At 50.1% G+C, this 22,463-nt stretch overlaps 1 protein-coding gene across 7 annotated transcripts in view; it reads right to left on the reverse strand.

Moving 5' to 3' along the window:
• The window catches only part of TEX264 (testis expressed 264, ER-phagy receptor), a 40,063-nt gene extending 30,760 nt beyond the window's left edge, over nt 1-9,303 (reverse strand). Inside the window, exons 1-4 of one of the 7 annotated variants that reach the window (XM_063411602.1) lie at nt 9,210-9,303; nt 8,204-8,271; nt 6,772-7,055; nt 660-881 (exon numbers count right to left, since the gene is read on the reverse strand). In XM_063411602.1, coding sequence (XP_063267672.1) covers nt 660-881; nt 6,772-7,029 — 480 coding nt within the window. In that variant the 5' untranslated portion in view covers nt 7,030-7,055; nt 8,204-8,271; nt 9,210-9,303. Of the gene's footprint in view, nt 1-659; nt 882-6,771; nt 7,056-8,203; nt 8,272-8,368; nt 8,499-8,525; nt 8,604-8,672; nt 8,804-8,871; nt 8,896-8,986; nt 9,187-9,209 lie in introns of those variants that run through there. The other 6 variants (XM_063411603.1, XM_063411607.1, XM_063411608.1 and 3 more) reach the window with 6 other exon arrangements.
• Nucleotides 9,304-22,463: the final 13,160 nt, after the last annotated feature.

Raw genomic sequence — 22,463 nt, forward strand, 5'->3', positions numbered from 1 at the left:
TGTCAGATGTGCTGCTTGGGAACACCCTTGCCACAGCTGCTCTGGCAGCTAGAGCAAGGCAGCAGAGCTGGCTTCAAATATACCACAAGCAGCAGGGATGGCCACTTGGGACATGGGCAAATACAACCCACAGCAGCCAGCTGCCCAGCCAGGAGCAAGACCCACAAATTTCAGCATATTGCTTGAAAGAAAGTTTTCATAAGCCCACAGGCCAGAAAGTTTCTAACTTCTCCTCCTGTCACTGAAGAAGACAGCTGCCCCACCGGTGAGGCTGGCACTCAAAACAGAAGTTCAATGGCATGAAGCATTACACCGAAGGGCACATACCTGCCAGATCCTAACAACAAGCAAGAGACTCAAGGGGAAAACCAGCTTTTATCTCTGTGTTAAGGAGAAAAGCAGCAAGTTATTAGATGAGAACTTGTTTCTCATAAACACAAAACAGCAGAAAAGACACCCCTGTGCCTACTGAGCGAATGGAAGGACATCCCTGCTGGGGAACTACCTGCCAGATTGCAAAAGGAAGAGATCTTGATGGCAGTGCCCAAGGGAAAGCATCAAGACACGACACGTCAGAGCAGCCCCATCAGCTGTCAGGAAGAGAAGCCTCTGACAGCCCACTGAACACATGCAACGCTCCTCACGCCACCCTCGCTTACCTTGATGTAAGTGTCAAGGGCTGGGTGGACACGGTTGACTGCCAGATGGATGGACAATGGTGTAGTGAATGGGAAGGTGGCCATGACCACGTGGCTGGGAGCAGGGAAGCTGAAGATCTTAAAGCCATACTTCTGGAACCGTTTGATCTGCTCCTCTGACGGCTTCGCGTCTCCCTCGCTCAGGATGCGGCCTATGGCAAAGCGGCACTTCTCTGGAGACACCTGATTGAAGGGGACAGACAGAGTGTCAGAAGAAGAGAGAGGCTTGAAACTGGCCAAAACCTCAACTTGCAGAGCTTGGAGGCAGGGGATGACCATAACCAGTAAAAGCAATGGCCCAGCAGGATTGGGCACACCAAAGCAGGTGCCCAGTCCTAACCCAGGCTGATCCAGGCCTAAATCATCTATACTCCTCCCAGCCTAAATGCACAGCCCAGGGGGAAGGTGCTGCTCCTCTCCTTGGAGGGCAGAGGGACTTGCAGCAGAGAAGAGCTAAACTCCACCAAGCTGCTCACTCAAACCTGTCACAGGTGACAGTCACTGCAGGAAGTGTCTCTCCTGATCCTGCATCAGACACCTTTCTGTCAACAACTGGTCACTGCCATCCCCTTCTGCAGGACACCCCTGCAGCTCAGGGAGGGGGCTTAGAGGTGTGATCACAGCTTGCCCAGTTTGCCTCCATCCCACTCCTGAGAATGTCCCCTGGCAGCCATGTGCACATGCCACTAAAACCCATGGGCCACCAGCACTAAGCTGGAGAGAAATCCAGAGGTTGCTAGGTCCTTCCAAAGTAGGCACACTCAGTATGGCAGTTTTGGGGTGGGGAAACTGAGGCAGGTTAAGACCTGCACGCAGTCACCCAGCTGTTTGTAGTAACATGAAGAGAAACATATTCACTTCCATCCTGAATCCCAACAACAAAAAAACCTTAAACATGCTCTCTTGACAGATTTGAGGATGCCTCCCACTAAGAGAGGAGGTGCAGGGCTCTTAGCCCAGCAAGGGGGCTGCTCAAAACCCTGCTACCAGCATAGTGATGGCCCACAGGACTCCAGACATCTCCACACCAAAGCTGACCCAAGCCACAACATTCATTTCTTTAGTTTAGTTTCATTTCATTCGTTTTCAACAGAATCCCATCGCTTGAGTTCAAATTTACCCACAGCCCTGGGAAGGAATGTGGCAGGGGGCTGGACAACCCAGTCACTCTCCCTGACATAACCCAAGGGCACAAAGGTGTCACAAAACTCTCACAGGGACAGAGCAGACCGAGGATGCACCAAGGCCACCAAGGCCAGCGTTTCCCATCCCCATGCAATGCCACAAGGGGATCTGTGCTCCCTGATCTCATCCCTAACTTTGCTGCACTAAAGCTCACCAAAGCCTCCTCCTGCAGTGTAACCACTCTCCGCACTCCTTGCCCTGCCTTTCCCTTAAACACCTTTTGATGTCGCACGGCAGGACCGCTCCGGAGGGGGAACACAAGCAGATGTAAATGGAAGGAAGAAAGCAGCCTGTGGAGCAGCATCCATCAGGCTGGGGACACGTCTCACGGCTCGCTCTTGCCCTCCTGCGCTGCAAGAGGGAGCTGCAGACAGGGCTGCACCCAGCATCCATCACCCCTCCGGGCAGGAAAGGAGAAGCAGATCCACCCCAAAGACAGCAAGAGGCAGCCAAAAATGGCATCCCTGGGAAAAGAGCCAGATGAAACAAGGAGATAGGGAAATCTAGATTAAATTCCTTTAAACATTCAATCTCCATTTATGTCCTGAGCAAAGACAGCTCAATCCTAGCCCTGGAGCGACTGTCAGAAGGAGCTGCTGGAGTGGGCAGCAATGCTGGGCCAGGCGTGTTTGCTTCCTCCCTTCTCCTTTTACCTTTGCTTTTCACAGCATGTAGCCCCAGACATCTTTCCAAGGGTCACAGCAAGGGAGACTTGCCTTCTCCCCATGGAAAGGAAAGAAGAAAAGGAAGAAAGGAGGAAAGGAAGAAAGGGGGAAAGGGGGAAAGGGGGAAAGGGGGAAAGGGGGAAAGGGGGAAAGGGGGAAAGGGGGAAAGGGGGAAAGGGGGAAAGGGGGAAAGGGGGAAAGGGGGAAAGGGGGAAAGGGGGAAAGGGGGAAAGGGGGAAAGGGGGAAAGGGGGAAAGGGGGAAAGGAAAGACTCCACTTTAAACCAGCCTTCCCTAGCAGATTTGTCTTTTCCAGTAGGCAGGTGCTGATCAAAGCCTCTGGTCCCCCAAGGATCCTGACAGAGAAGTTCTGGAAATTATTACTTAACCTATCCATCAGCTTTGCCAATTGGAACAAAACCCATTTTTGCATTCACAGAGCATTTTGGCCTTATCCATCCAACACTTGGGCACGGGCTCGTGGCTGAGCACATGGACTGCAGGCAAAAGGCCCTGGCACGTGCCGACAGCTATATATGAGCAGGAGCTTGGCTGGAGCTGAGTATAAACCCACCCACCACATCCAGTCCTTGCTGTGGAGTTATTTTTGCTCCTACCAGAGGTGAGAAAAGGAGGGAGAAGTTCTCCAGGCTGCTAAATTTTAAATAAAAAGGAAAAAGAAAAGAAAAAAAAAGGTGAAATTAATATTAATCTTGTCCATTAAAACACATAAAACATTGCTGGCAGGGTTTTGGCCGCACTCAGGGAGCATTCTTGTGTGAATGTTGGAGAGCCAGGAGTCAGCAGGCAGCCCCAGGGATGCTGGTGGCAGTGGCTGCCCTGAGGCCTGGCATGACCCCAAGGCAGCCCACATGCTCCAGGCCATGGGGCTCCCCCCAGCCCCACTCCCAGCCAAGAGCGCCATATGGCTGCTGCTCTCCAGCTCACATTCCTATCCCTTCTCCTAGCCAGAGCTTCCTCTGACCATGAGTCCACCAGCACAGTAACTGCCACACGGCACCTCTGGCCACCAGCCCCTCCTGCCCCAGAGTCAGGGGCACCAAATCCCCAGGAGCCATGGCTGAGGGTGCCTGTCTGGGCAGAGCTCTCCGGCACTCCGCCTGTGACACTGCAGGACACGGCCAGCACATTCTGCTGCCTAATGACAAAAGGTCTATTTTTGGAGACAAGTCAACATCCGTGGCAAGTGTCCAACTCTGGGCGGGCCAGCTCTGCCAGAGGGTGCTTCACTGAGGTCAGGAGAGCACTGAGAATGAGGAGGAAAAGGAGGAAATCATCTCTTCCTCTCAGGGGAATGGCAGCCTGGGTGACCAATCCCACCCTGCGGAACCTCCAGGAATGAGCAGCCAGCAGCACACACCATCTCCCATGCCAGCATGGCTCAGTGGATACAAGCACACAGGGAGCCCCACGGGACACTGGGGTGCTCTGCACCTGAGCCAGCACATCAGGTATGAGCACTGCAGTCTCCTGCCAAGAGACCAAGCCACAGCTGGCCCTTTCTTCACCTGCCCAGAGGCAAGAGAACCATCTGCTCAAACATATCCTCACTCCCAGCACCCTGCCTGGCCTGACCTGCCTGTTGGTGAGATCTCTGTGGAGATCTCTGGATCTCTGTGGGGACCACTTCAGGAGCCACAGATCAGCCTGTGGAAAGTCCCACCAGCATCCCAGCTGCTCCAGCAGACCAGGTCTGACACTGCGCTCATGGATGGCTGTGACAGAGACTCCTGTCACTGTGCAGAGCTGCAGGCCCTGCAGCTATATCCTGCACAGCCCCCTCGTGCCCCAGCCTCCACAGTGGCCACAGGGACAGGAGGCTCAGGCCAATATCACCTGCTCAATGTCATGAGCAAAAACAACCATTCCAGAGAAGGGCAAGGTCCATGGGGCTGCCTACCAAGCCTTGGAGAGCAGGTTAGACTCTTGCCACACAGAGGAACAGTCAGCTTCCAAAACCCTGGATGGCCACCAAACACAAGGCCTGCAGCCCCACTGCCTTCTCCAGTCACAGGGTGAAGGCAGAGGTGCAGCAAGTGCAAGAAGAGAAGAAAAAAAGACAAAAAAAAAAGCCTCCCCTGGAAGGGGAGGCAGTTTGACCCTGCATTGACAGCCAAAATGTTCAGGGTCAGGTCAGAGTTACTCATTCCTACCCTCATCTGTTGCTACCAGGGAAAGCATTCCCTGTGTCAGCCAGGGCAGGAGTTACCACAAATATCCTTATCTGTATCTGTGGGCCTCAGCAGTACAGGCTTTTACTAGCCCAGGCTTTGGCAAACAAAGAGCCAAAGCACAACACCCTTGATACAATGTCAGCTGAAAGGCTGCAGGGCAACCACAGGCATGTGAACATCACATCCCTGGAGTAGGAGAGCACGGAGAATGGACAGTGAGTCCTTCCCACAGCATTGACTGCCTGCTTTGTGGCTGGAGACCACAGTAGAATAAGCAGCAGCATCAGGATTCTCAGCTCCAGGTGAGGCCCTCAATGCTAGGATACAAATCAGTGGCAATGAAATGGTCACTCTGACCACATGGGCACCATGGCTCCTGCTCCAAACATGACACTTCCCCCAGACAAAAGTGTGCGAGCAGGCCTAGTCAAACCCTGCCTCTGCCCAGCTCATTGTAAGGAGAGAAGTCATCCTTGCTATCATCCTTCCCAGGCCAAGAAGGGTCACCAGAGTGTTTTCTCTGCCGCCCGTGATCCAGGAAGCTAGAGACAAGTCAGGGTGTTACATTCCCCTGTGGGAATGGTTTCTCCCCCCGTCAGGGACCCCTAGAGCTTGTACCATGTAGTTTGACCCTTCCTTCCCTTTCTGACCCTGTTGGCTGTGTCCCAAACTGCCCCTCCCTGGCAAGAGCTGAGAAAAGACCCTCTCCCTCTTTGCACGCCCTCTTTCCCTCTGGATACCACCTGGAATGAACATTTTGAACTACAGCCGAGGGTCAGAGCCTCTTTTGGGTCCTTTTTTCCTGTCTATGAAATATTCCTCCAAAGCTTTTTAAGGCCTGAGCTAGCTTGGAACTTCTGAGGGGTTAAAAAGGAGCATTTATTTCATCAGGGCATCACAGGACACAAGGTGGCTGAACACACCAGGCTCCTCTGTGCACAGGCAAGCTCAGTGGTTTTCACCTCCAATATCTTCCAGCCACAGCTCACTTAGCACGATGTTTTCATGGACAAGTTCTTCCCTCAAAGCAGGTCCAATCCTTGGGAGAACCATCTTGCAAGCAACAAAACAAGGTTTCTAAAACAGGACCAGACACCCCCAGAGCAGAAGCACTGGGTGAGAGCTGCCAGCCCAAGCACTGTGCCCTGCACCAGCCCCCATGACAAAAGCCCAAGCACACATGCACAGCTGCTGGCCACTCTTTTGTCCCTCCTCCCCACGGATTCCTGCACGGTCACACTAGCTACTGCAGAATTACTGGGGAGCCAGGCTGTCTGCCCCAGACAAATGCCCACATGCCATTATTTGCAAACCCCAGAGTCACTCAGCATCAGCAGCCAGGTTCCACCCCCCAGCAAGTTCTGATGCACTTTTGTTTGTTCCTTGCCTTTAACTGTTTCCATGGAGTACTGGGCTCTGGCTGGCAGCCATCGGGCAGCGTGCTTGCTGCTCACGTCTCAGCCCAAGGAGCATCATGGAGCAACTGTTTCATCAGACAGGAGCCCTCAGCACGCAGCACCTGAGGTGTCAGTGAGAACTCTCAGGGGATGGAAGAACTACAGGGAAGCTCAGAAACACATGAGAGCACTAGAAATGAGAGAAGGAGTATGGATGAGAAGAGACTGAACTTTCGAGAAGAGACCATCTGCTTTCAACCACAGAGCTGCAAGTTCAGAAGGAGCCTTGGCTGCACTTCCAGGGAATGTGCAAAGGAATGCCTCACCCTGGGGTCATGAACACTGGCTTCTGCTCCATAACCAGGTCTGTTATCCTGCTGATACCCTGTTCAGCAGAGGTTATCAGAAGATACCTAGCTTTACTCGCCCAATGCCTTTCAGCCAGGATTATGCAAAAACCCCATCCACTTTCAGGTGCTTTTCCCCACACAGGGTCCTCTGTAGATCTGGGAGACCTTGTGAACCCCAGTGCTCACCTACAGAGGATGAGCTGCCTGTGCCTGAAACACAACTAGGGAGCATACGGAGCTGGGAACCACAGGAGTGTGCTGGCCTTGCCGGGCACACCTTACCGTGTGAGGGTTGTCGTAGTAAACGCCGATGGAGCAGAGCTTCGAGGAGATGCTGCAGCCATCCGTGAAGAGCTGCCCGGACTCTCCATAGGGGCCCACCCTGAACTTGTAGGCCAGTGTCATGTTGCCGACAGGGGGGGAGCCAGCACTCACAACCACCTCGGTGAAGAGCCCCGAGTAGACGACAAATCCGAAGACGGTCAGCAGCAGCAGCACGACCAGCGCCGCGATCAGCCCCAGCAGCACCCAGTCGGTCATGATGGACGCCTGGTGCGCCACGGCTCCTGAGGCACCGTGCAAGAGCAGGGCAGAAAAAGAAGGGCAGTCAAGCTACCACTTGGGCAAAGAGCTGCTTTCTAAAGTGATTTATTTGCAGCAAAATGCACTCGCTTCCAATTCTTCTTATGTGTGAAGCTTAATAGAATGGAAACACCCCCAGCAGCCTCCTGTATATTAGTGCCACATTGCATCAGCCTGTTCCAATTGGTCACCAGGTACAAATTATATTGCTTCTGTGCCACTTGGGAATGACATAGTTTTGAAGGGAGGACAGAGAGGCAGCATCTCCATCTCCTAAAAATTCTTCAAATCCAGTTTTGCATCCAGGAGAGACCAAAAACCACCCTGGGAGCGTGCATCATGCAGCAGATAAGAGATACAGAGCACTGGGCTATGGATCAGGGAAGCATAATAAAATAATTTATCATTCATAGGTATCAGGCTCATTCTAACCAGGGCAGCCCCTTTATCAATACATCTAGAAGCCCAAACCTTCCTGCAGTGATCCAAATGAGGACCACACCAGTCCAGATCCAGATCCAAGGACCTAGAAAGGTTCAGAGGAAGCTGAAGACCCAGCTAAAAAAGCATTCCCAACACACTCAGGTACAATGAATTACTGGTATTCCTTTTAGATGTCTTTTTTTAAACTAAAATGGGTTTTATAACTTCAACAAAGGCTTCCTGTTTTGTTTGGCATCTTTTCTCTTGCGCTGACTGTGGGACACAGCAGCCTGGTGAATGCCTCCTGCTTGTTTTCACCCACCAAGTCCAACCACTCTGGGGAGTTGCAACCCAAACCATTTCAGAAGAGTTGTTTGTGTTTTATACTCCCTTGAAACACAGCTCTGGTCACACAGGGAATGGTTGTGATGCTCCCCCAGGACTTTCACAGAAGGTAGGTTTGGAAGTGAGTGTTGAAGTAAACAATCCACCTTTACCTCTGTGTGTTATAAACACACTTTGTCCACAAAGTGTCGTTCACTGAGGCTGCTGCTTGCTCACTCAGCTTTACAAGAGAAAACCCACATCCTGGTAGGAAGCACACGCAGCTCTGCTCTGCCTGAGCCCAGCAAGCAGATACATGGCAAAACCAAGCCCTGCTGAGCCCAAACTGGGGCCAGGCACCATCTCACACCATGACCCCACTCACCTGAAAAACCAGCTCAGCTCAGAAATGCTTCAAGACATCTGATCCACAAGGGTGCGGGATCTGTGGCGCTGCAGCAGGAAAAAATAAGTATCATTGCTTCCTCTCAGACTCACGGGACCCAAAGCAAAACAGCTGCGGCAGAGCAGCCGAAAGGTGCCAGGTCACCTCGGACCTGCTCCCCAAAGGAGGGGTGTCCCGAGGAGAGCCTCCTCCTGCAGGACCACACAGGCCAAGACTTCTTCCCCAAACTCTGCGGCTGAATGCACGGGCACCAAGAAACATGGAAATGGCAAAGGAGCGGTGAAAGAGGATGATGTCCTGCCTCTGCTGGCGTGTCCCAGCCCGGCCGTCCCCGGGGACACCCGAGCCGCAGCCGGAGCGGCTCCCGGGTGCCCTGGCAGCAGAGAGCTCCCGGAGGGATCCACCCGCTCCCGCAGCGCCTCAGCTCCTCCCTGTAACCAACACAGACCTGGCACTTCCAATCACAGCTCCGGTGATTCCCCCGACCTGCCAGCCCCACGCCCAGCCCCAGGGCCCTGATGGCAGCCGCCCCAGAGGAAAGCAGGGTATTTTTGGCTGTTCTTCCCGGTTCCCGTGGCTCGTTCCCCGCCGGCATTGGCAGGCACTGCCGGTTCCCCCCAGGCCTCCTCACGGACCGGGGATGTCACCTCCCCTTTCCGGCCGGGATGGCGACCCTCCCGGTGTCTGTGCCCGGCGGAGGATCTGCCCCGAGCGGCCCCGCAGTCCGGCCTGCCTGCCGGGAGCGGCAGCCCTGGGCCCCACCTGCCCGCAGGCAGCGCCCTTCGCACCGGCACCGGTGCAGCCCCCGCCACAGGCGTGCCCCCGCCGGAACGTAGCTGGACCCGGCCGGCGCCCTCCGGCTCCAAGCAGGCCGCGGCCTGGGGGGATCGGATCGGCGCGGCGCTGCTTGCCGGGCTCCGCGGATCCCCGCAGAGCTTCCCCCGCGGTGCCGGGCGGGGTCCCCGGGCACACCCCGCGCTCTCACCGGGGCTCCCGGTGCGACCGGCCCGGAGCGATCCCGGCGCCGCCCCGCCCCGCCCCGCCGCCAGGGGGCGGCTGCGCGCTGGGCCTGGGGGCGGGGCCGCCGGGATGGGCGGGGCGCGGGGCCGCGATCCCAACGCGGCGGGGGCGGGGCTTGGGCTGGGCACCCCAAGGGTCTGCGCGTCCCTGCGGGGCCGCGGCAGCGCCCCGCGGGGAGAGCGCCCCCTGGCGGACGGGCGGCCGCACGCCCCGGCCTCTGGGTGGACTCGGGTTCGAGTGTCCTCCGAGGCTCCACGGGGGCTCCCGGCTGCTTACCGACCCTTCCCAGCGCCTCCCCGGTTGCCCAGCCCTGCAGCCCGGGAGCTCCTCTCTGCACCGAGCAGGACGGCTATGGATGCAGGGCTCCCAGACTCCTGCAGCAAGGCGGAGGGCTCTCCTCTCCCAGCCCGCGCCGCCTCCAGGGCACTGCTGAACGCTCAACAACGCTGTGTCCTCCAGCCTGCTGGGGCTGCGGCATCCCGGCGCACATCCCAGCGCACATCCCTGCTGGCTGACCCGAGCCTCAGGCTCCCCAGCCTCCGGTGAATGGGCCCCATCCCTCGGGCGCTGGACAGGCAGGTGCCACCCTGCAGCAGCCGAGCGTCACGGCCCTGACCACACGGCCTGGCCCGGCCGGTCAGGGCAGTGGGCAGAGCTGCTGTGCAGCACCCAAGCTCTTCCCAAGAAACCCAAAGAAGGTTTTGAGCAGCTGCTCGCAGGTTCCATTGCTGGGGCTGTTGCAACCTGGCAGAAACATCTTGGCTTCTACCTGTGCTTGGGCTTTCCCACTGCCTATCTGGAAAGAGAACCAGACAGACAGCACTGCCCAACAAGGAGAGCACCAGAAGAGCTAAGAAGCAACCTTCACACCGCTCTGTACTTTCTTCAGCCTCTTCAACCCTCTTAGCAGGGAAATTTTGCTCTATGTTGGTCCATGAGCCACCTCTAGAGGCAGCAACAAGGAGCAGTGCAGTTTTATGTGGACTCTCTGGCTGTGATTTCACATCTATTTCCCTACATCCCAACCCCCTTCACTGGGGCTGGTTTTTGTTCTGTTTGCAGAGGGAGCCCAGCCACTGCTTTTCACCAATGTGCTCATTTATGAACAGCAGTGTGAAACAGTGCAATATTTCAATACTTGCCTTTCTCCAGCAGCTTCCTAGTGAGGATCTTGAGGCTTTCCATAAACTGAAATCAGTTAAACCTCAGAGGCCCTCCTTGTATTTGGCATTATAACTTTTTTGCAGCTGGAAGAAAATATTCCAGCTTGGTTGCGTGTCTTGCCTGGAGCCATGTGCACTCACTGGCAAGAAGAGGAACAGAACTCAAAAGCCCTGTAGCTGCCAGCTCTGGCCATCAGACACTTCTCCTTCCTCCAGCCTTAAAGTTCTTTAAATCTGCACACAGTTAGTACACAACACATATGTTTCTCCATTACAACAGCAAACACTAAACTTTGTGTCTCATTTAACAGATTCATGTCTTCACTCTGAACCAGTACATTGGGGAGAGGTGAGGGAGAAGGATGTAAAATGTGTTCCCCAGCAGGGCCCTGTGTTTCAGGGTATGGCAGGAACTTGGTCTCAGCAGAATTCCTTGGGCCCTGTGCCCCTCACATGTCCAACAGGGGATGCAGATCAGCCCATTCTCATTTGAATTCTAAGTGGCAGTCAGAAGTGGAGGTGGGTTGTGAGCAGAAGCAGATGTGGGTGAGCTGCCCCACCTCTTAACCTCCAGCTAGCATTTCTCCATCTACTTCTGCCTCTCCATGGAGGGACTGCAGCTTCATCTCAGCATTAGGAGGCAGAAATGATGCTCACTAGGGCAGTCACCTCATCTCACTCCTGCGGTACTCCACATTGTCTCAGCAGGGTAGCTGTGCTGGGATATTCAGCTCAGCCTCGGCCCAGTCCTTGGCTTTGCAGTTCTGCTCACACCTGCTGGACCCTCCATCCTCTGCCCCAGGACAAGATACTTTGTTGTCCTTCCTCTCTCAGTTGCTGGACAAGGTGAGCTGAGCTTTGCAAAGGTCACTTCAGGTGCCCAGTAAGCAAATAGATGTGATAAGGATACTGATCACCTTGGGAACATGGCAAAACACAAACGGCTCTGACTAACTCTGCATGGAAATACCCTCCCTAGAGGGACAGGCAAGAGGCCAGAACAGATCACACAGCCCTGGGGAATTTCCATCAGCACAGACACAGATGGGCTCCACTCCCAAGCCCTTCCTGGATGCCCATAACAGCAACTCTGCATTACTGTTGATTAACCAAGACTGGCACTTTGTTCCTCCAAAGGAGACCATCAGTTGTGCGAAAAACTGGAAGGTAGGCAGCACAGACACATGGAAATGCTCACCTGGTAGATTCTCTCCAGAGGAAAGATACTGCAGAGGGCAGGGACTGTGCTGGCAGAGGGCAGGACTGGGCTGTGTGGACAGAGTGAGGGCACAAAGGGCTGTTTGGGTTCTGCTTGGTCCAGTGAACCAGGACCAGGGCGTGGCTCATTTAAGTCAGTAAGGTTTTGGCCACTGGTCTCCCTAAGCACAGGGTTAGTGGTTCTGGGAGCAGGAAGCTCTCTGGGAATTGTTCACTAATGCTGCACAAGACAGCACGGGCCTACCCTTCTGCATAACTGATTCCACTTCTAAGCACCCAGTACTGACGCATAAACTTTTAATCTTTGCCAGTGTGGAGCTTCTTGTACAATCAATACATTTTCTAAAAGATTTTTCATTTGTTGAAACGCAGCTGCTGTCGATGGGAAAACCTCAAGGTGAGACCAAGGAAGGGTTCACATACAACCTGGCATCCCAGGAGGGCCAGGCCTGTAAAAGACAAACAGCGTGAAGAGCTCCAGCACTTCAGCCCTTGACCTTTTGGTGCCTCTGCTAACAAAAAAAGAGGAGATGCACTGAAGGATTAACTACTGATCCACTGGTTTACCCTCAGATTTACATTCTATTCCCAATGCAGGACAGGAATGTTTCTTTCCTATGACAGAAATAAAAAAAATCAGGGTTATACAGTAATAAAAGACACACACATCTTTTCAGACAAAAGTATTAAGAAATATGCATATTATTCTTATGGTTAACTGTCTATTTAGGTCACAAATGCTAAACTGCAAACCATTTCCCCCCAGGATCTATTAGCAAAAATGGTCTCATAATTAAATGCAGTTTTTAAGTTATGAAGGAACTATTCAGATGGACACATAACCTTTCCTACCGCCTGCCTTTGGAAATCAGAAGGGTCAAGTTTAGATTCTCACCTTGTGCCCAGATCCCAGTCCTGAACCACACAAACCTGGGTGTTGTAGGATCCAGTAGCCACCGAACTAAACAATGTATGGCAGTGACAGGCAAAACACTCAGTAATGCCCAGACACAGAGTGGCAAGACAAGTAATTCTGTCATGGGGAATTTCCATGGATACTACAAGCAAACTTCCATAAAGTTATGGAAGAAAAACTTCTGTAGGTTGTAGCCTGTGAGCTCCTCTTTTTGCTATCGAAGCCCTAAACAGCAGATTGGAATTCTGCACCTCTGATTATCAGCTATTTAGCAAGATACTGAGGTGGTTTTTTATTTAACAAATTGCAATGGAGCTTTCATCTCTTCAGATGTCAAATCACCTCTGGTAGCTACTGTGAATGACAAGGAGTCATTCAGACTCCCGTCCCCAAGGCCAGCAACTACATTTGTCCATTGCTTTGATTTTCTGTGAATAAAAGATCACTTACAAGCCTGAAGAGATGCATTATTCATCTTTGAACTCCCCTGAAAATAATTTTAAGCTGTTTATAGCTCCAGTCACTTGGAACTTGGGTGCGCAACTTTGACTCACGACCAAACAGGTCTGGCCAAATTCCTGCCGAGGTGCCAGGCAGGGGCCAGTGCTCAGAAGGATCTTTCTTACATTGGTAGCAATGCTTCTCACAGACACCTGTGTTTGATCCAGAGGACAGCATCTACCTTTGCCCATGCTGGGAATATGGTACCTCCTACTGCAGTGTGTCACACACACACAAAGTACAGGGCTACCCACACCTTTTCCTGGCAAAAAAAATGTATTTTATAGGGACATTTGCATTGAAATATTCTCTTATTTCTCCTCCTGTGGCATGCCTTTAACTTGCATTACCTTAGCAGCAACTGTGTACTTCCTTCTTTACTCTGAGGATTATCTTCCATTGTCTTGGAGCTGCAGAAGAATACACATTAACAAGCCAGGCCTTCCTGTCTCTTTTTTTAAACCTCTTCTCTTGTACATAAAGTCTAGGTTCAGTTTAGGAGGTTTTTCTTGCTGAAAACAAGATAGTTTATCCAGAGTGTTTTTCCATTTTCCACCCAGGCAGAACCAAGAAGCGAATCAGGAACACACCGCACTTTGTCTCTCTGGGTTTGCAAACTGTGCTCACAAAAAGTGCTGCGTTTAATGTGGACTTGTCAACAAGCTCATTCCCTACAGAAAGTGACAATTTAGACTCTCTTCCAGAATTTTTAATGAAGGATCTTCTAACAGGCTTCAGAGATCTCAGCAGGATTTTAAGAGCCTTACACAATGTCGTTCCAACCAGAGTCTGACGCTCCACAAAGTAAAGCAGCCCAGCAGTAATGACACCAACAGAGCTTTCATGTCAGTGGTTCTCCTTTAGTTTTACAAGAGTGACTGCAGAAGGAACAACAAGCAGGAACATTTGTTCCAACCTTAATTGCTAGCTTCAAAACCAGAAAATTAATTTCTTACAGCTATGTTGTACTCCTGTTTTTAACGCACATGTATAAATAGTGTTTTTAAAGACCTCTCTGGCAGCTCTCTAAAGAATTACATTGTGACAGCAAGTCCAAATTTAAAGTAAAAAGATTTTTTTTGGTATAATATTTTCATCTCCTTTCTGGCAAAAAAAAACCCCTCTGTCTTGCAAAAATACTTCATGAGACTCTTCTAACTACAGAATATCTGTGGGGAGCTGCTGTAAATCTGAGGAGGGAGAAGGCTTCCAAAAGGACTTTCGGAAACCCTGATTATTTATACTCTCATATTTCCCTTTCTTTTCCTACTACCTCATGTTGTAGTGGACACACAATTCATAATAAAAGCTATTAAACACAGGTGATTTCTGACATTATTTCACCTCGATGTGACCTCCTTTCTCTCGTCCAAGTGTCATAGCCATAGGCTCAACTTTCCTTTTTTGTTTGTTTTGAGGTTTTGTTTGTTTTGTTTTTGCAGGTAAATCAATTTCCCAAGATTTTGGAAGTTTATGAGGTGGTTCTGGTCCTGCTACCAGTCAAGGATCAGTCAGCCATATCTGAACAACCCTTACAGAATCACTTTGAGAACCCAGGAGGGTCTCCAGCCTTGGGATATGGCCTTACTAAGTAAATTAAAAGGAGGTACTCAGCTGTAGCAGTTAATTCAGAGCCATCAGCCACATCACACCCAGTTTGCTCCCCCTTGCACAGTGCATTTCTCCTACATTTTCCTCTGTTTACTCCACTACCAGCAAAGGTCCTGTTTTTGTAAAGAAATGTAACACTGTGCAGAGGTTGGGGAGGGCCAGTCACACAGATCCCACAGGAGCTTGTGCCAAAACTCAAAAGCCTAAAAGCAAGCCTTTTTTCTATTTAATTACAAAAACTCTGCTCCTTGCATACAAGAGGGGAAGTTTTATGCCTGTGCAGTGTTTGCTCCTGTAACTTTTGCCTCTTGTCCAAAAACAAGAAAAAAAAAAAAACGAATGTGAAAGGATCGCATCAAGTCTGTCACTATGAAAAGCCATATTTTCCAGATAGATACAGCCTTTTCCTGGGTAACTGAGGTAAAAACATTGTTTAAAAAAACCTCTCCATGAAACTGAGAGATTAAATCCCAAGTTTATGCCTTGGTTTTTCCTTGGGAGGTTTTTGTGCAACTCCACATTAATCTGAGCTACCTGGAACAAAGGCTCCTATTGGTCCAAGTGATCAATTTTAAACTCTTCTCAAATTGAAGAGTCTGTCCAGACTCTTTGTACAATCCTCACATTTCAGTATGAACAATTTTAGAGGAAAATGTCCAGAAATTGTCACTCTGAGTTGCAAAAGCTTTGAATTCACAAATATTTCAGTGTGTCAAGGACAGTTCTCTGGCAAATTTGAGTCTTGTTTTTCCTGGAATAAGTGATCAAGTGAGCTGATGTGAGTCAGTCTCTGCTGTACATGACACACAAGGTTTGCCATTAATCCAGATCAGAACATTAACACTAAGCTGACGCCAGTGCATTGACTGAGGCAGAGGAAAGGCTGCTGGTTTCTAGCACCAGTTCCTGGGGTTAATAAGAATTTGGGATTGGAGGACTACGCTGGGAAGAGATTCCATTTCATACAGCGTTTGGTATTACCTCCACATTTAGCCTTGGCTAAGTAACAATCCATCTTTCTTGGGCACAAAGCAACACCCTAACCCCAGAACCACAACAAAGGGACTCGTGCTCCTAAATCGTCAGTTCAGGGTCTCACTACAATTTAAAATGGAGTCATTTGACAGGGATTATCTCTGTGGCTTGAGAAATAAAGGACAATACCCTGGGTGGAAAGACATGATTTCAATCTTCATCACCTAGCTGCTGCCAGAGGACAAGCATGTTGGAAACCAGTCCCCAAATATGTAACACAGACACCACATTTTCTCACTCCCCTGAAACTGGGGCTGAGTCTTTCTGAAGGCAGAAAGACTGCATAAAGACAGCTCCAGCACGAAGGAGAAAAAGATCTTTGTGGCAAACTGAATTTAGCAACGTCACTGGGAGCTTCTGACTCAAGCCTGTTCTGCTCAGCTGCACACTCCAACCACCGCCACTCCACATACCTGCCAAACCAGCCCCATTCAGCCCACTTGGAGCTCTGCCACCAGCAGCTGGACAGAAGATGACTGATGCAGTTGTAAAGCAACATCTAATGAAGAAATTCTTTTTATTTCAAGGTTGTAATTAAGCCATACCTCGCAACACAGCCATTGGCTGAGGCAGGAAGGCTGCTGACGGGTTGTACCAGGAGAAACAGGAGATAGAATCAGGTTGTTATTCCACTTCAGACCAGTCCACGTTGGCTTGAGTCAACCTGAGACCAGTTTAATGTAGCTGTTTCCTTGCCTGTTTCTGCTGCTTGGCAGGTCTCCCAGATAAAAGGGCAGCTTGCATTGCTGTGGTACAGAGGAGGGTGCTGTGGCTCTGGACACTGGCAGGAAGGTGTTGTCCATGTTTCCAGGGACTCCTGGTACAATGGAGGGACAAACTGCTACAGCAATAAAAAACTGCAAGATCCCACTGCCAAATGTTCCACCTTCAAACAGCTTCTCAGGCCCACTGCTCTCACAGTCCCTGCAGACTCATGACTGTGGTTTTCATTATACAGGGACACAAACACCTCATACATGCACTTAAAGCAGAAGATTTAAGCACTTCCAAGTTAGCTTCATCTCCTGCACATCAAGCTGAACATATCCTTCAGTGGGCTACCCAGACAGCTTAGCCAGCTCCCGGGTGGGCTGCTACGTGTGCCTGATGAAAAGCTCAACGCTGAGCTGACAGCTCCCTCCTCTGTCAGAAAGTAATAAAAGCGGCCTAAAAGTCTGTCCGAGCGTCCCTTGGAGCAGGGGACTTGAATAACTGAGAATATTATGCATTTTCTCCCAGTTTTTGAATGCAGGCAGGGGAAGTCTCCAGAATAGCTTCCCGCTGGTACTGGACTCCCCAGCCAAAGGCAACCAGCACTATTAAAACTTCAGTTCTCACCCTGCCTTGTTGCAGCTGATCAGGGGGACCTTATACAGCAGCAGGGCACAGCCAGGACTTCCAGCTGTGTCAGCACATGCTAGGTGTCCTACTGTGGTCCCTCTGTGCTTTGGCTTCTCCAAATGGAGATGGATGCAGCAGGAGACAGCAGAGCACAGGCAGTATCCCACTCAGGCAAGACTGCAGGCTCCTGTAGGTCACTGGCAGGTCTGTCTGTCCTCACTCGGTTTGACACTGAGGAGGTACCCACTGGTCCTTCATTTCTGACTGTGAGGAAAATATATGATTTACTGAGCATTTAATGGCAGGATGAAATCATATATGAAAACTTAGCTGTTATCCCTTATGTGCTCCCTCTGCTAACAAGCCAGCCTAGGATTAAGTGAAGTGTTGCACATGCTGAATGTTTGAGACCCGTGCTTAAGACCAAGGAGTTTTTTGCTGGTTCTTGAAACAAAACTGGAAAAGGGCAGTATGGGCACTTCACAGAAAAAAACCCCAGTTTTGACATTGTAAAATGTTGGACAAATTTAATTATTTCAGGATCAGGTTGCATTATTATGTTCTCTTCTGTTTACCCTTCAAAACTAAATGGGAAAGGGGGTTTATTTCACTTTTATTTCTAGCATAATTTACTAGAGCTCTTCCTAATATTTCTAAATTCAGAAAAGAGGAAGAAAACAAATCATCTCAAAGTGTACAGAAAGATTTTCATATTAAGTACCTTACTGCATAATTGAAATATTCTATTCCCTTTCTAGTCTATATTCTGTTGTTTTACAAAGTATTAAAATTTGTCTCATAGAGTTATTGCTGGATTCTATTAAACATCTCTGAATTTTCTCTGTTCTGCTCCATTTACAAACTCAAAGTTCTGCAATAATTTTGGGTTTGAACATAAACTGAACTTCACTGGTCTTGCTTGTTGCTTGTTAGTCAAACTACATTTTTCTGATAGGGTTTTTAATTCAATGAAGTTTCTCTGAACATACCACAAAGTAAACTTATTGCCATTGCTTTTTCTTGCCACAGCAGCTACTGCTCACTTAAAGTCAGCAAAATGCCATGTACATATTTAAAGCAAAGCTGCTGTGTTGGTGTGAAATAAACTAAATAATTCAGCTTTCAACTGAGACACAAACGGAAAGAATTGTGTAGAAAAATAAATAACTTGCAACAATAGTGAAATAGAGGAAAGTTTTTCAGAACTGGAGGAGGAGCTACTTGTGCCCTATTTGTGGAAGACAGGAAGGTGGGTCACACTAGGATTAAGGGATGAGCTTGTGCAAGTCACTGCAGTCTGGAGTTGTGCCCAAGAGCCAGCCAGGCTCTCTGAGAGGTGCAGCCTCCTGGATACATATTCCCAGGTAAGGTAAGGATGCAAGAGAAACTTTCAGTTCAGGCAGTACATCACCTTCACATGAGGAGACCAGGAGGGACCCACACTTGGACAGGGAGCACAGACCACAGAGCGTTCTGATGGCTTTGCTGTAGGATTTTAAAGAGTGCTTGCTGCACCCATGGAGGCAGAGGATAAGTTTGGAGACCCAGGGTTCTTGGAAGACTGGTGGTTCCTCTGAGCCTCAAGGCCTTCCAACCAGGGATTCTCTCAGGAATACAGAGCTGCCTTCTCCTTCTGCAGTAGTCCTGCAACAAGGAAGCCTGACCAATGCCACCTTGGAGGTGCCTGAGCCTCACACAACCCATGCCTGTGTCAGACACTTCAGCTACACTGATCTGGGGCTCAGAGGCCTCCTCTCTCCAACCTTAGCTAGAGGCCAGCAACTATTTGGAGCTTCTGCTCCCCCTCTACATAGCAAAGGCCTTGGATTTCCCTCTCTGTGTGAACAGGCAGTTCTCTCTTCTGTGAAAATCCTATCCAGAGCACAGAAACTCACCCTTTTGTCAGGGCTGTCATGACAGCAACACGTCAAAGCCACCGTGGGCCCACCTGCAAACTACCACCCATGGACAAACAAGTGAGTTAATTGCTACAGCAAGAAGGAGGCTAAAGGAGTGGCTTTTAAGGTGGCCACCTCCTTTAAGACTTCAGACAGGTGACTTGCCCTTCAGGATTCTTTATCTGTGAGGCAGATCAAAAATGAAATTCATCAAGGCTTGCACTTGGCCTAAATGCAGCGTAGACTAGGCAGAGAAGAAGACCCATGTCCTACATGGAAGAAATAGATCTCCTTTTGGTTTGGACTCTACTGGTTTTACTTTTTTTTTATATTGGCACCATTGGGAGAGTTCCCATTTGCTTAATTAGGCCACATACGAGGAACCAGGAAAGACACTTGGCATGCTTGGCTTGACCTGCTAATTTTCATTGTTTATGAATCTGAGCCACCTGGGTTCAGATAAAAGTTCTTGATATTAGGAGCTGAATATCCAAATCAGCTGGGAAGTTGTTGGGGATTTTTGGGTTGGTTTTAGTTTTATTTCTGCAGACATAAACCCACTTGTTTTTTGCAGCAGACATGCTTTACACTGCTCAGCTATAGCTCTAGAACAAAGACAAAATGGACATACCGTAATTTTTGGTTGGCAAACACTTCTATATACTACTTCCAGTTTCTGACAAGAAAGACTTTTAAAAGCAAATTATAATGCAATTAACTAATAGGTAAGTTATGGAAGGACTCTTAATAAATCAGGTCAATGCTGTGGTGTTTGAAGGAAGCTCTCAGTTTTCTGGCACAGAAACTACATTTACTCTTCAGTCAAGTGTATGGCTTGACCAAAAATATAATCCATAGAATATTCCCTAAGGGAAAAAAACGCTTAGCAGCTACTGTTTCCTATTAGTTCTTCTCAGCTCTTTTTTTTTTTTCCTGATAGCTGTAAACACACTTGAAAGACTCTCTGACTGAAATGGAATTGATTGCAAAAGGCATCTCTGCAATAAAAATATCTACAAAAGATATTAAGGGTGGATTTAGCTGTTCATGGTATTCAGTTAATAAACCATTTTTTCCCCCTGTATGAGCCCTTATCTTGGCAAAAAACAAATTGAGGGGAGGAGGAGAGAGGGAGGGGCTTATGTTTATGACCAAACTAATAGTTTCAGAATACTTTTCTTTAACTCGTAAACCAAGTCCCCACATGCAATGTGAGAAGAGCTGCACTTCTGCAGCACCTTCTCACACTTGACCCAGAAAACTTACTCGGGTCCTGGCCATCGTGAAAGTTGGGATGAAGACTGCTCTGAACAATAACATGCAAGACAAGAGAAGGTGGCAGATTTATACTACAGACACCTTCAGAAGGTGTGGTTTACAGAGAGCTAGACTGAGGATCCTCATTACTGGCAGTAGAGCTTGTTAGCTACCTTGATTAAAATCAGTTTACAAACCATTAAAAGCTACCCATTCGCCAAATTGGGAAAAGTCAGCTCCTGAAGTACTTTCATTAACATCATGCCCAAACAGTGCCCAGCTGAGAGAGCAGGACCTAGGGCCACAGACCCATCCAAATTCAATGAGTGCTCTCCCTTGGGCAAGGAGCTACTGCTAGGAGAAGGAAGTACACACACTGGGATCACAACACCTGACACTGTTTTGTAAACCACAGCCAAATTTCCCAATGGATCATGAAAAAAAACCCCACCAGGCAACAAGGATCCCTACCAAACAGTAATAAAAAACAATTATGAAAAGAACCTATGGCCTAGAAATAACTGATTTCTGGTTCAAGCCCCACCAACCTGGTGTCCAAACCACAGGTAATTTCCCTATGGACTTCAGGCAAATGAACTTCTCTCTCAGTGTCAGAGGTGGAGGTGGACTAGGTCAGGCACAGAATAAACTATCATGGGCCTCTGACTGTGCACACTGTCAGTCATCCATGAAGAACCAACACCAAGCTATAAAAACCATTTACCATGTAGAATCAACCGTCTGCTTGATAGGAGAAAGTCACCTTCTTCACAAGGCTTTACAGAGCAAGCCACTCCCAGGGACCTGCTTACTGAGAGGGGCTAAGCAGCACCTTTCCTCTCTACAGGCACCAGAGTAGTCCACACAAAGATCAGGCTAAAGTTAGTTGGCAATGCAAATGCTGTTAAAGGAGGAAATGGGGATAGGGAGAAACACTGAAGATCATGCATCAGAACCAGCACAGCACCAGTTTCTTTCAGGGGCCAGGTTAAACAGGCCACCCCCAAGTGCCAGCTAAAAGCTGCTGTGCCTGTTCACATGGGAGAACAGCAGAGAGTTTGAGAGACAGCAGACGCTGTTTATCATCAACCCTCTCCATGCACACATTCCCTTTGCAGTGATGCCCCCCTCGGTTCTCTGAGGCCAGTTGCACATGTTGAATTTTCTCAAGTGGGCAAGGAAGGAAACAATGATGAAGCAGTCCCTTCTTCCAGTGCATCAACCACAGGGCTCTGCATCCTGGTATGAGGGCAATCCTTGCCATTAAGTTCACCAGAGACATGCTCAGGAAATGCTGTCAGTGAGTCCAACCCTTCCAGCCCCTGCCTTGTGCTGCCTGTGAGCCTCTCAGCTTTCTCCCACCCAAATAGCACAGGCTCAGTGCCTGCTAGGAGCAGAGCTCACCTGCTCCACTGGAATAAACAGGCCCATAGACAAAGAGGCCACTTTGATACCACCACCCCCACCTACCTTTAATTGACTCTATTAGGCTGTAAAAGACCATCAAATCCAACCCATCACTAAACTCCCCAATGCCAGCTAGACCCTGGCATTGCCACAGCCAGCCTTTCCTTAAACATCTCCAGGGACAGTGACTCCACATCTCCCTGGGCAGCCCATTCCCACGTCTGACCACCCTTTCTGTGAAGAAATCCTTCCTGATATCCAACATAGCACAGTTTAAGGCTACATCCTCTCACCCCATCACTAGTTACCAGGCAGAAGAGGCCGATTCCCACCTGGCTACACCTTTCTGCCAGAGAGCTGTGAGGAGTGGAAAAGTCATCCCTGAGCCTCCCTTTCTGCAGGCAAAACAGCCCCAGCTGCTCCTCACAGGACTTGTGCTCCAGACCCCTTCTGAGCTTCACTGCCCTTCTCTGGACCCTCTCTCGCACCTCATTGTCCCATTCTGAGGGGCCCAGAACCACGCACAGGACCCGAGGTGTGACTCCACCGGAAGAAAGAGGGAAATGAACCACCCACAGGCACACTGGGTACCGCGATTTAAGTCCCCAGCACAGTCTCTCTTCCTCCAGTAGGTGCGGAAGGGCCGTGCCCACCACTGCCAGCTCCTCACGGGGTAGGTACCGATGAGGCCGCATGGAGGCCCGCAGCCGCCCAGGGCACAAACGCCTCCTCCCATGCCATAGCCACCCTCCCGCCTCGCCGCTCCCCAGCCCACACGGCGTAAATAGCACCGGCGCTTTTATAGCGGCCCTTCCCGGCAGCCCCCGCGCGCGGCCGCGCCGATTGGCCGCGGGGCGGGCGGGCGCGCGTGG

This window comes from Prinia subflava, chromosome 14, assembly GCF_021018805.1.
Source record: "Prinia subflava isolate CZ2003 ecotype Zambia chromosome 14, Cam_Psub_1.2, whole genome shotgun sequence".
NCBI classification, from domain to species: Eukaryota; Metazoa; Chordata; class Aves; order Passeriformes; family Cisticolidae; genus Prinia; species Prinia subflava.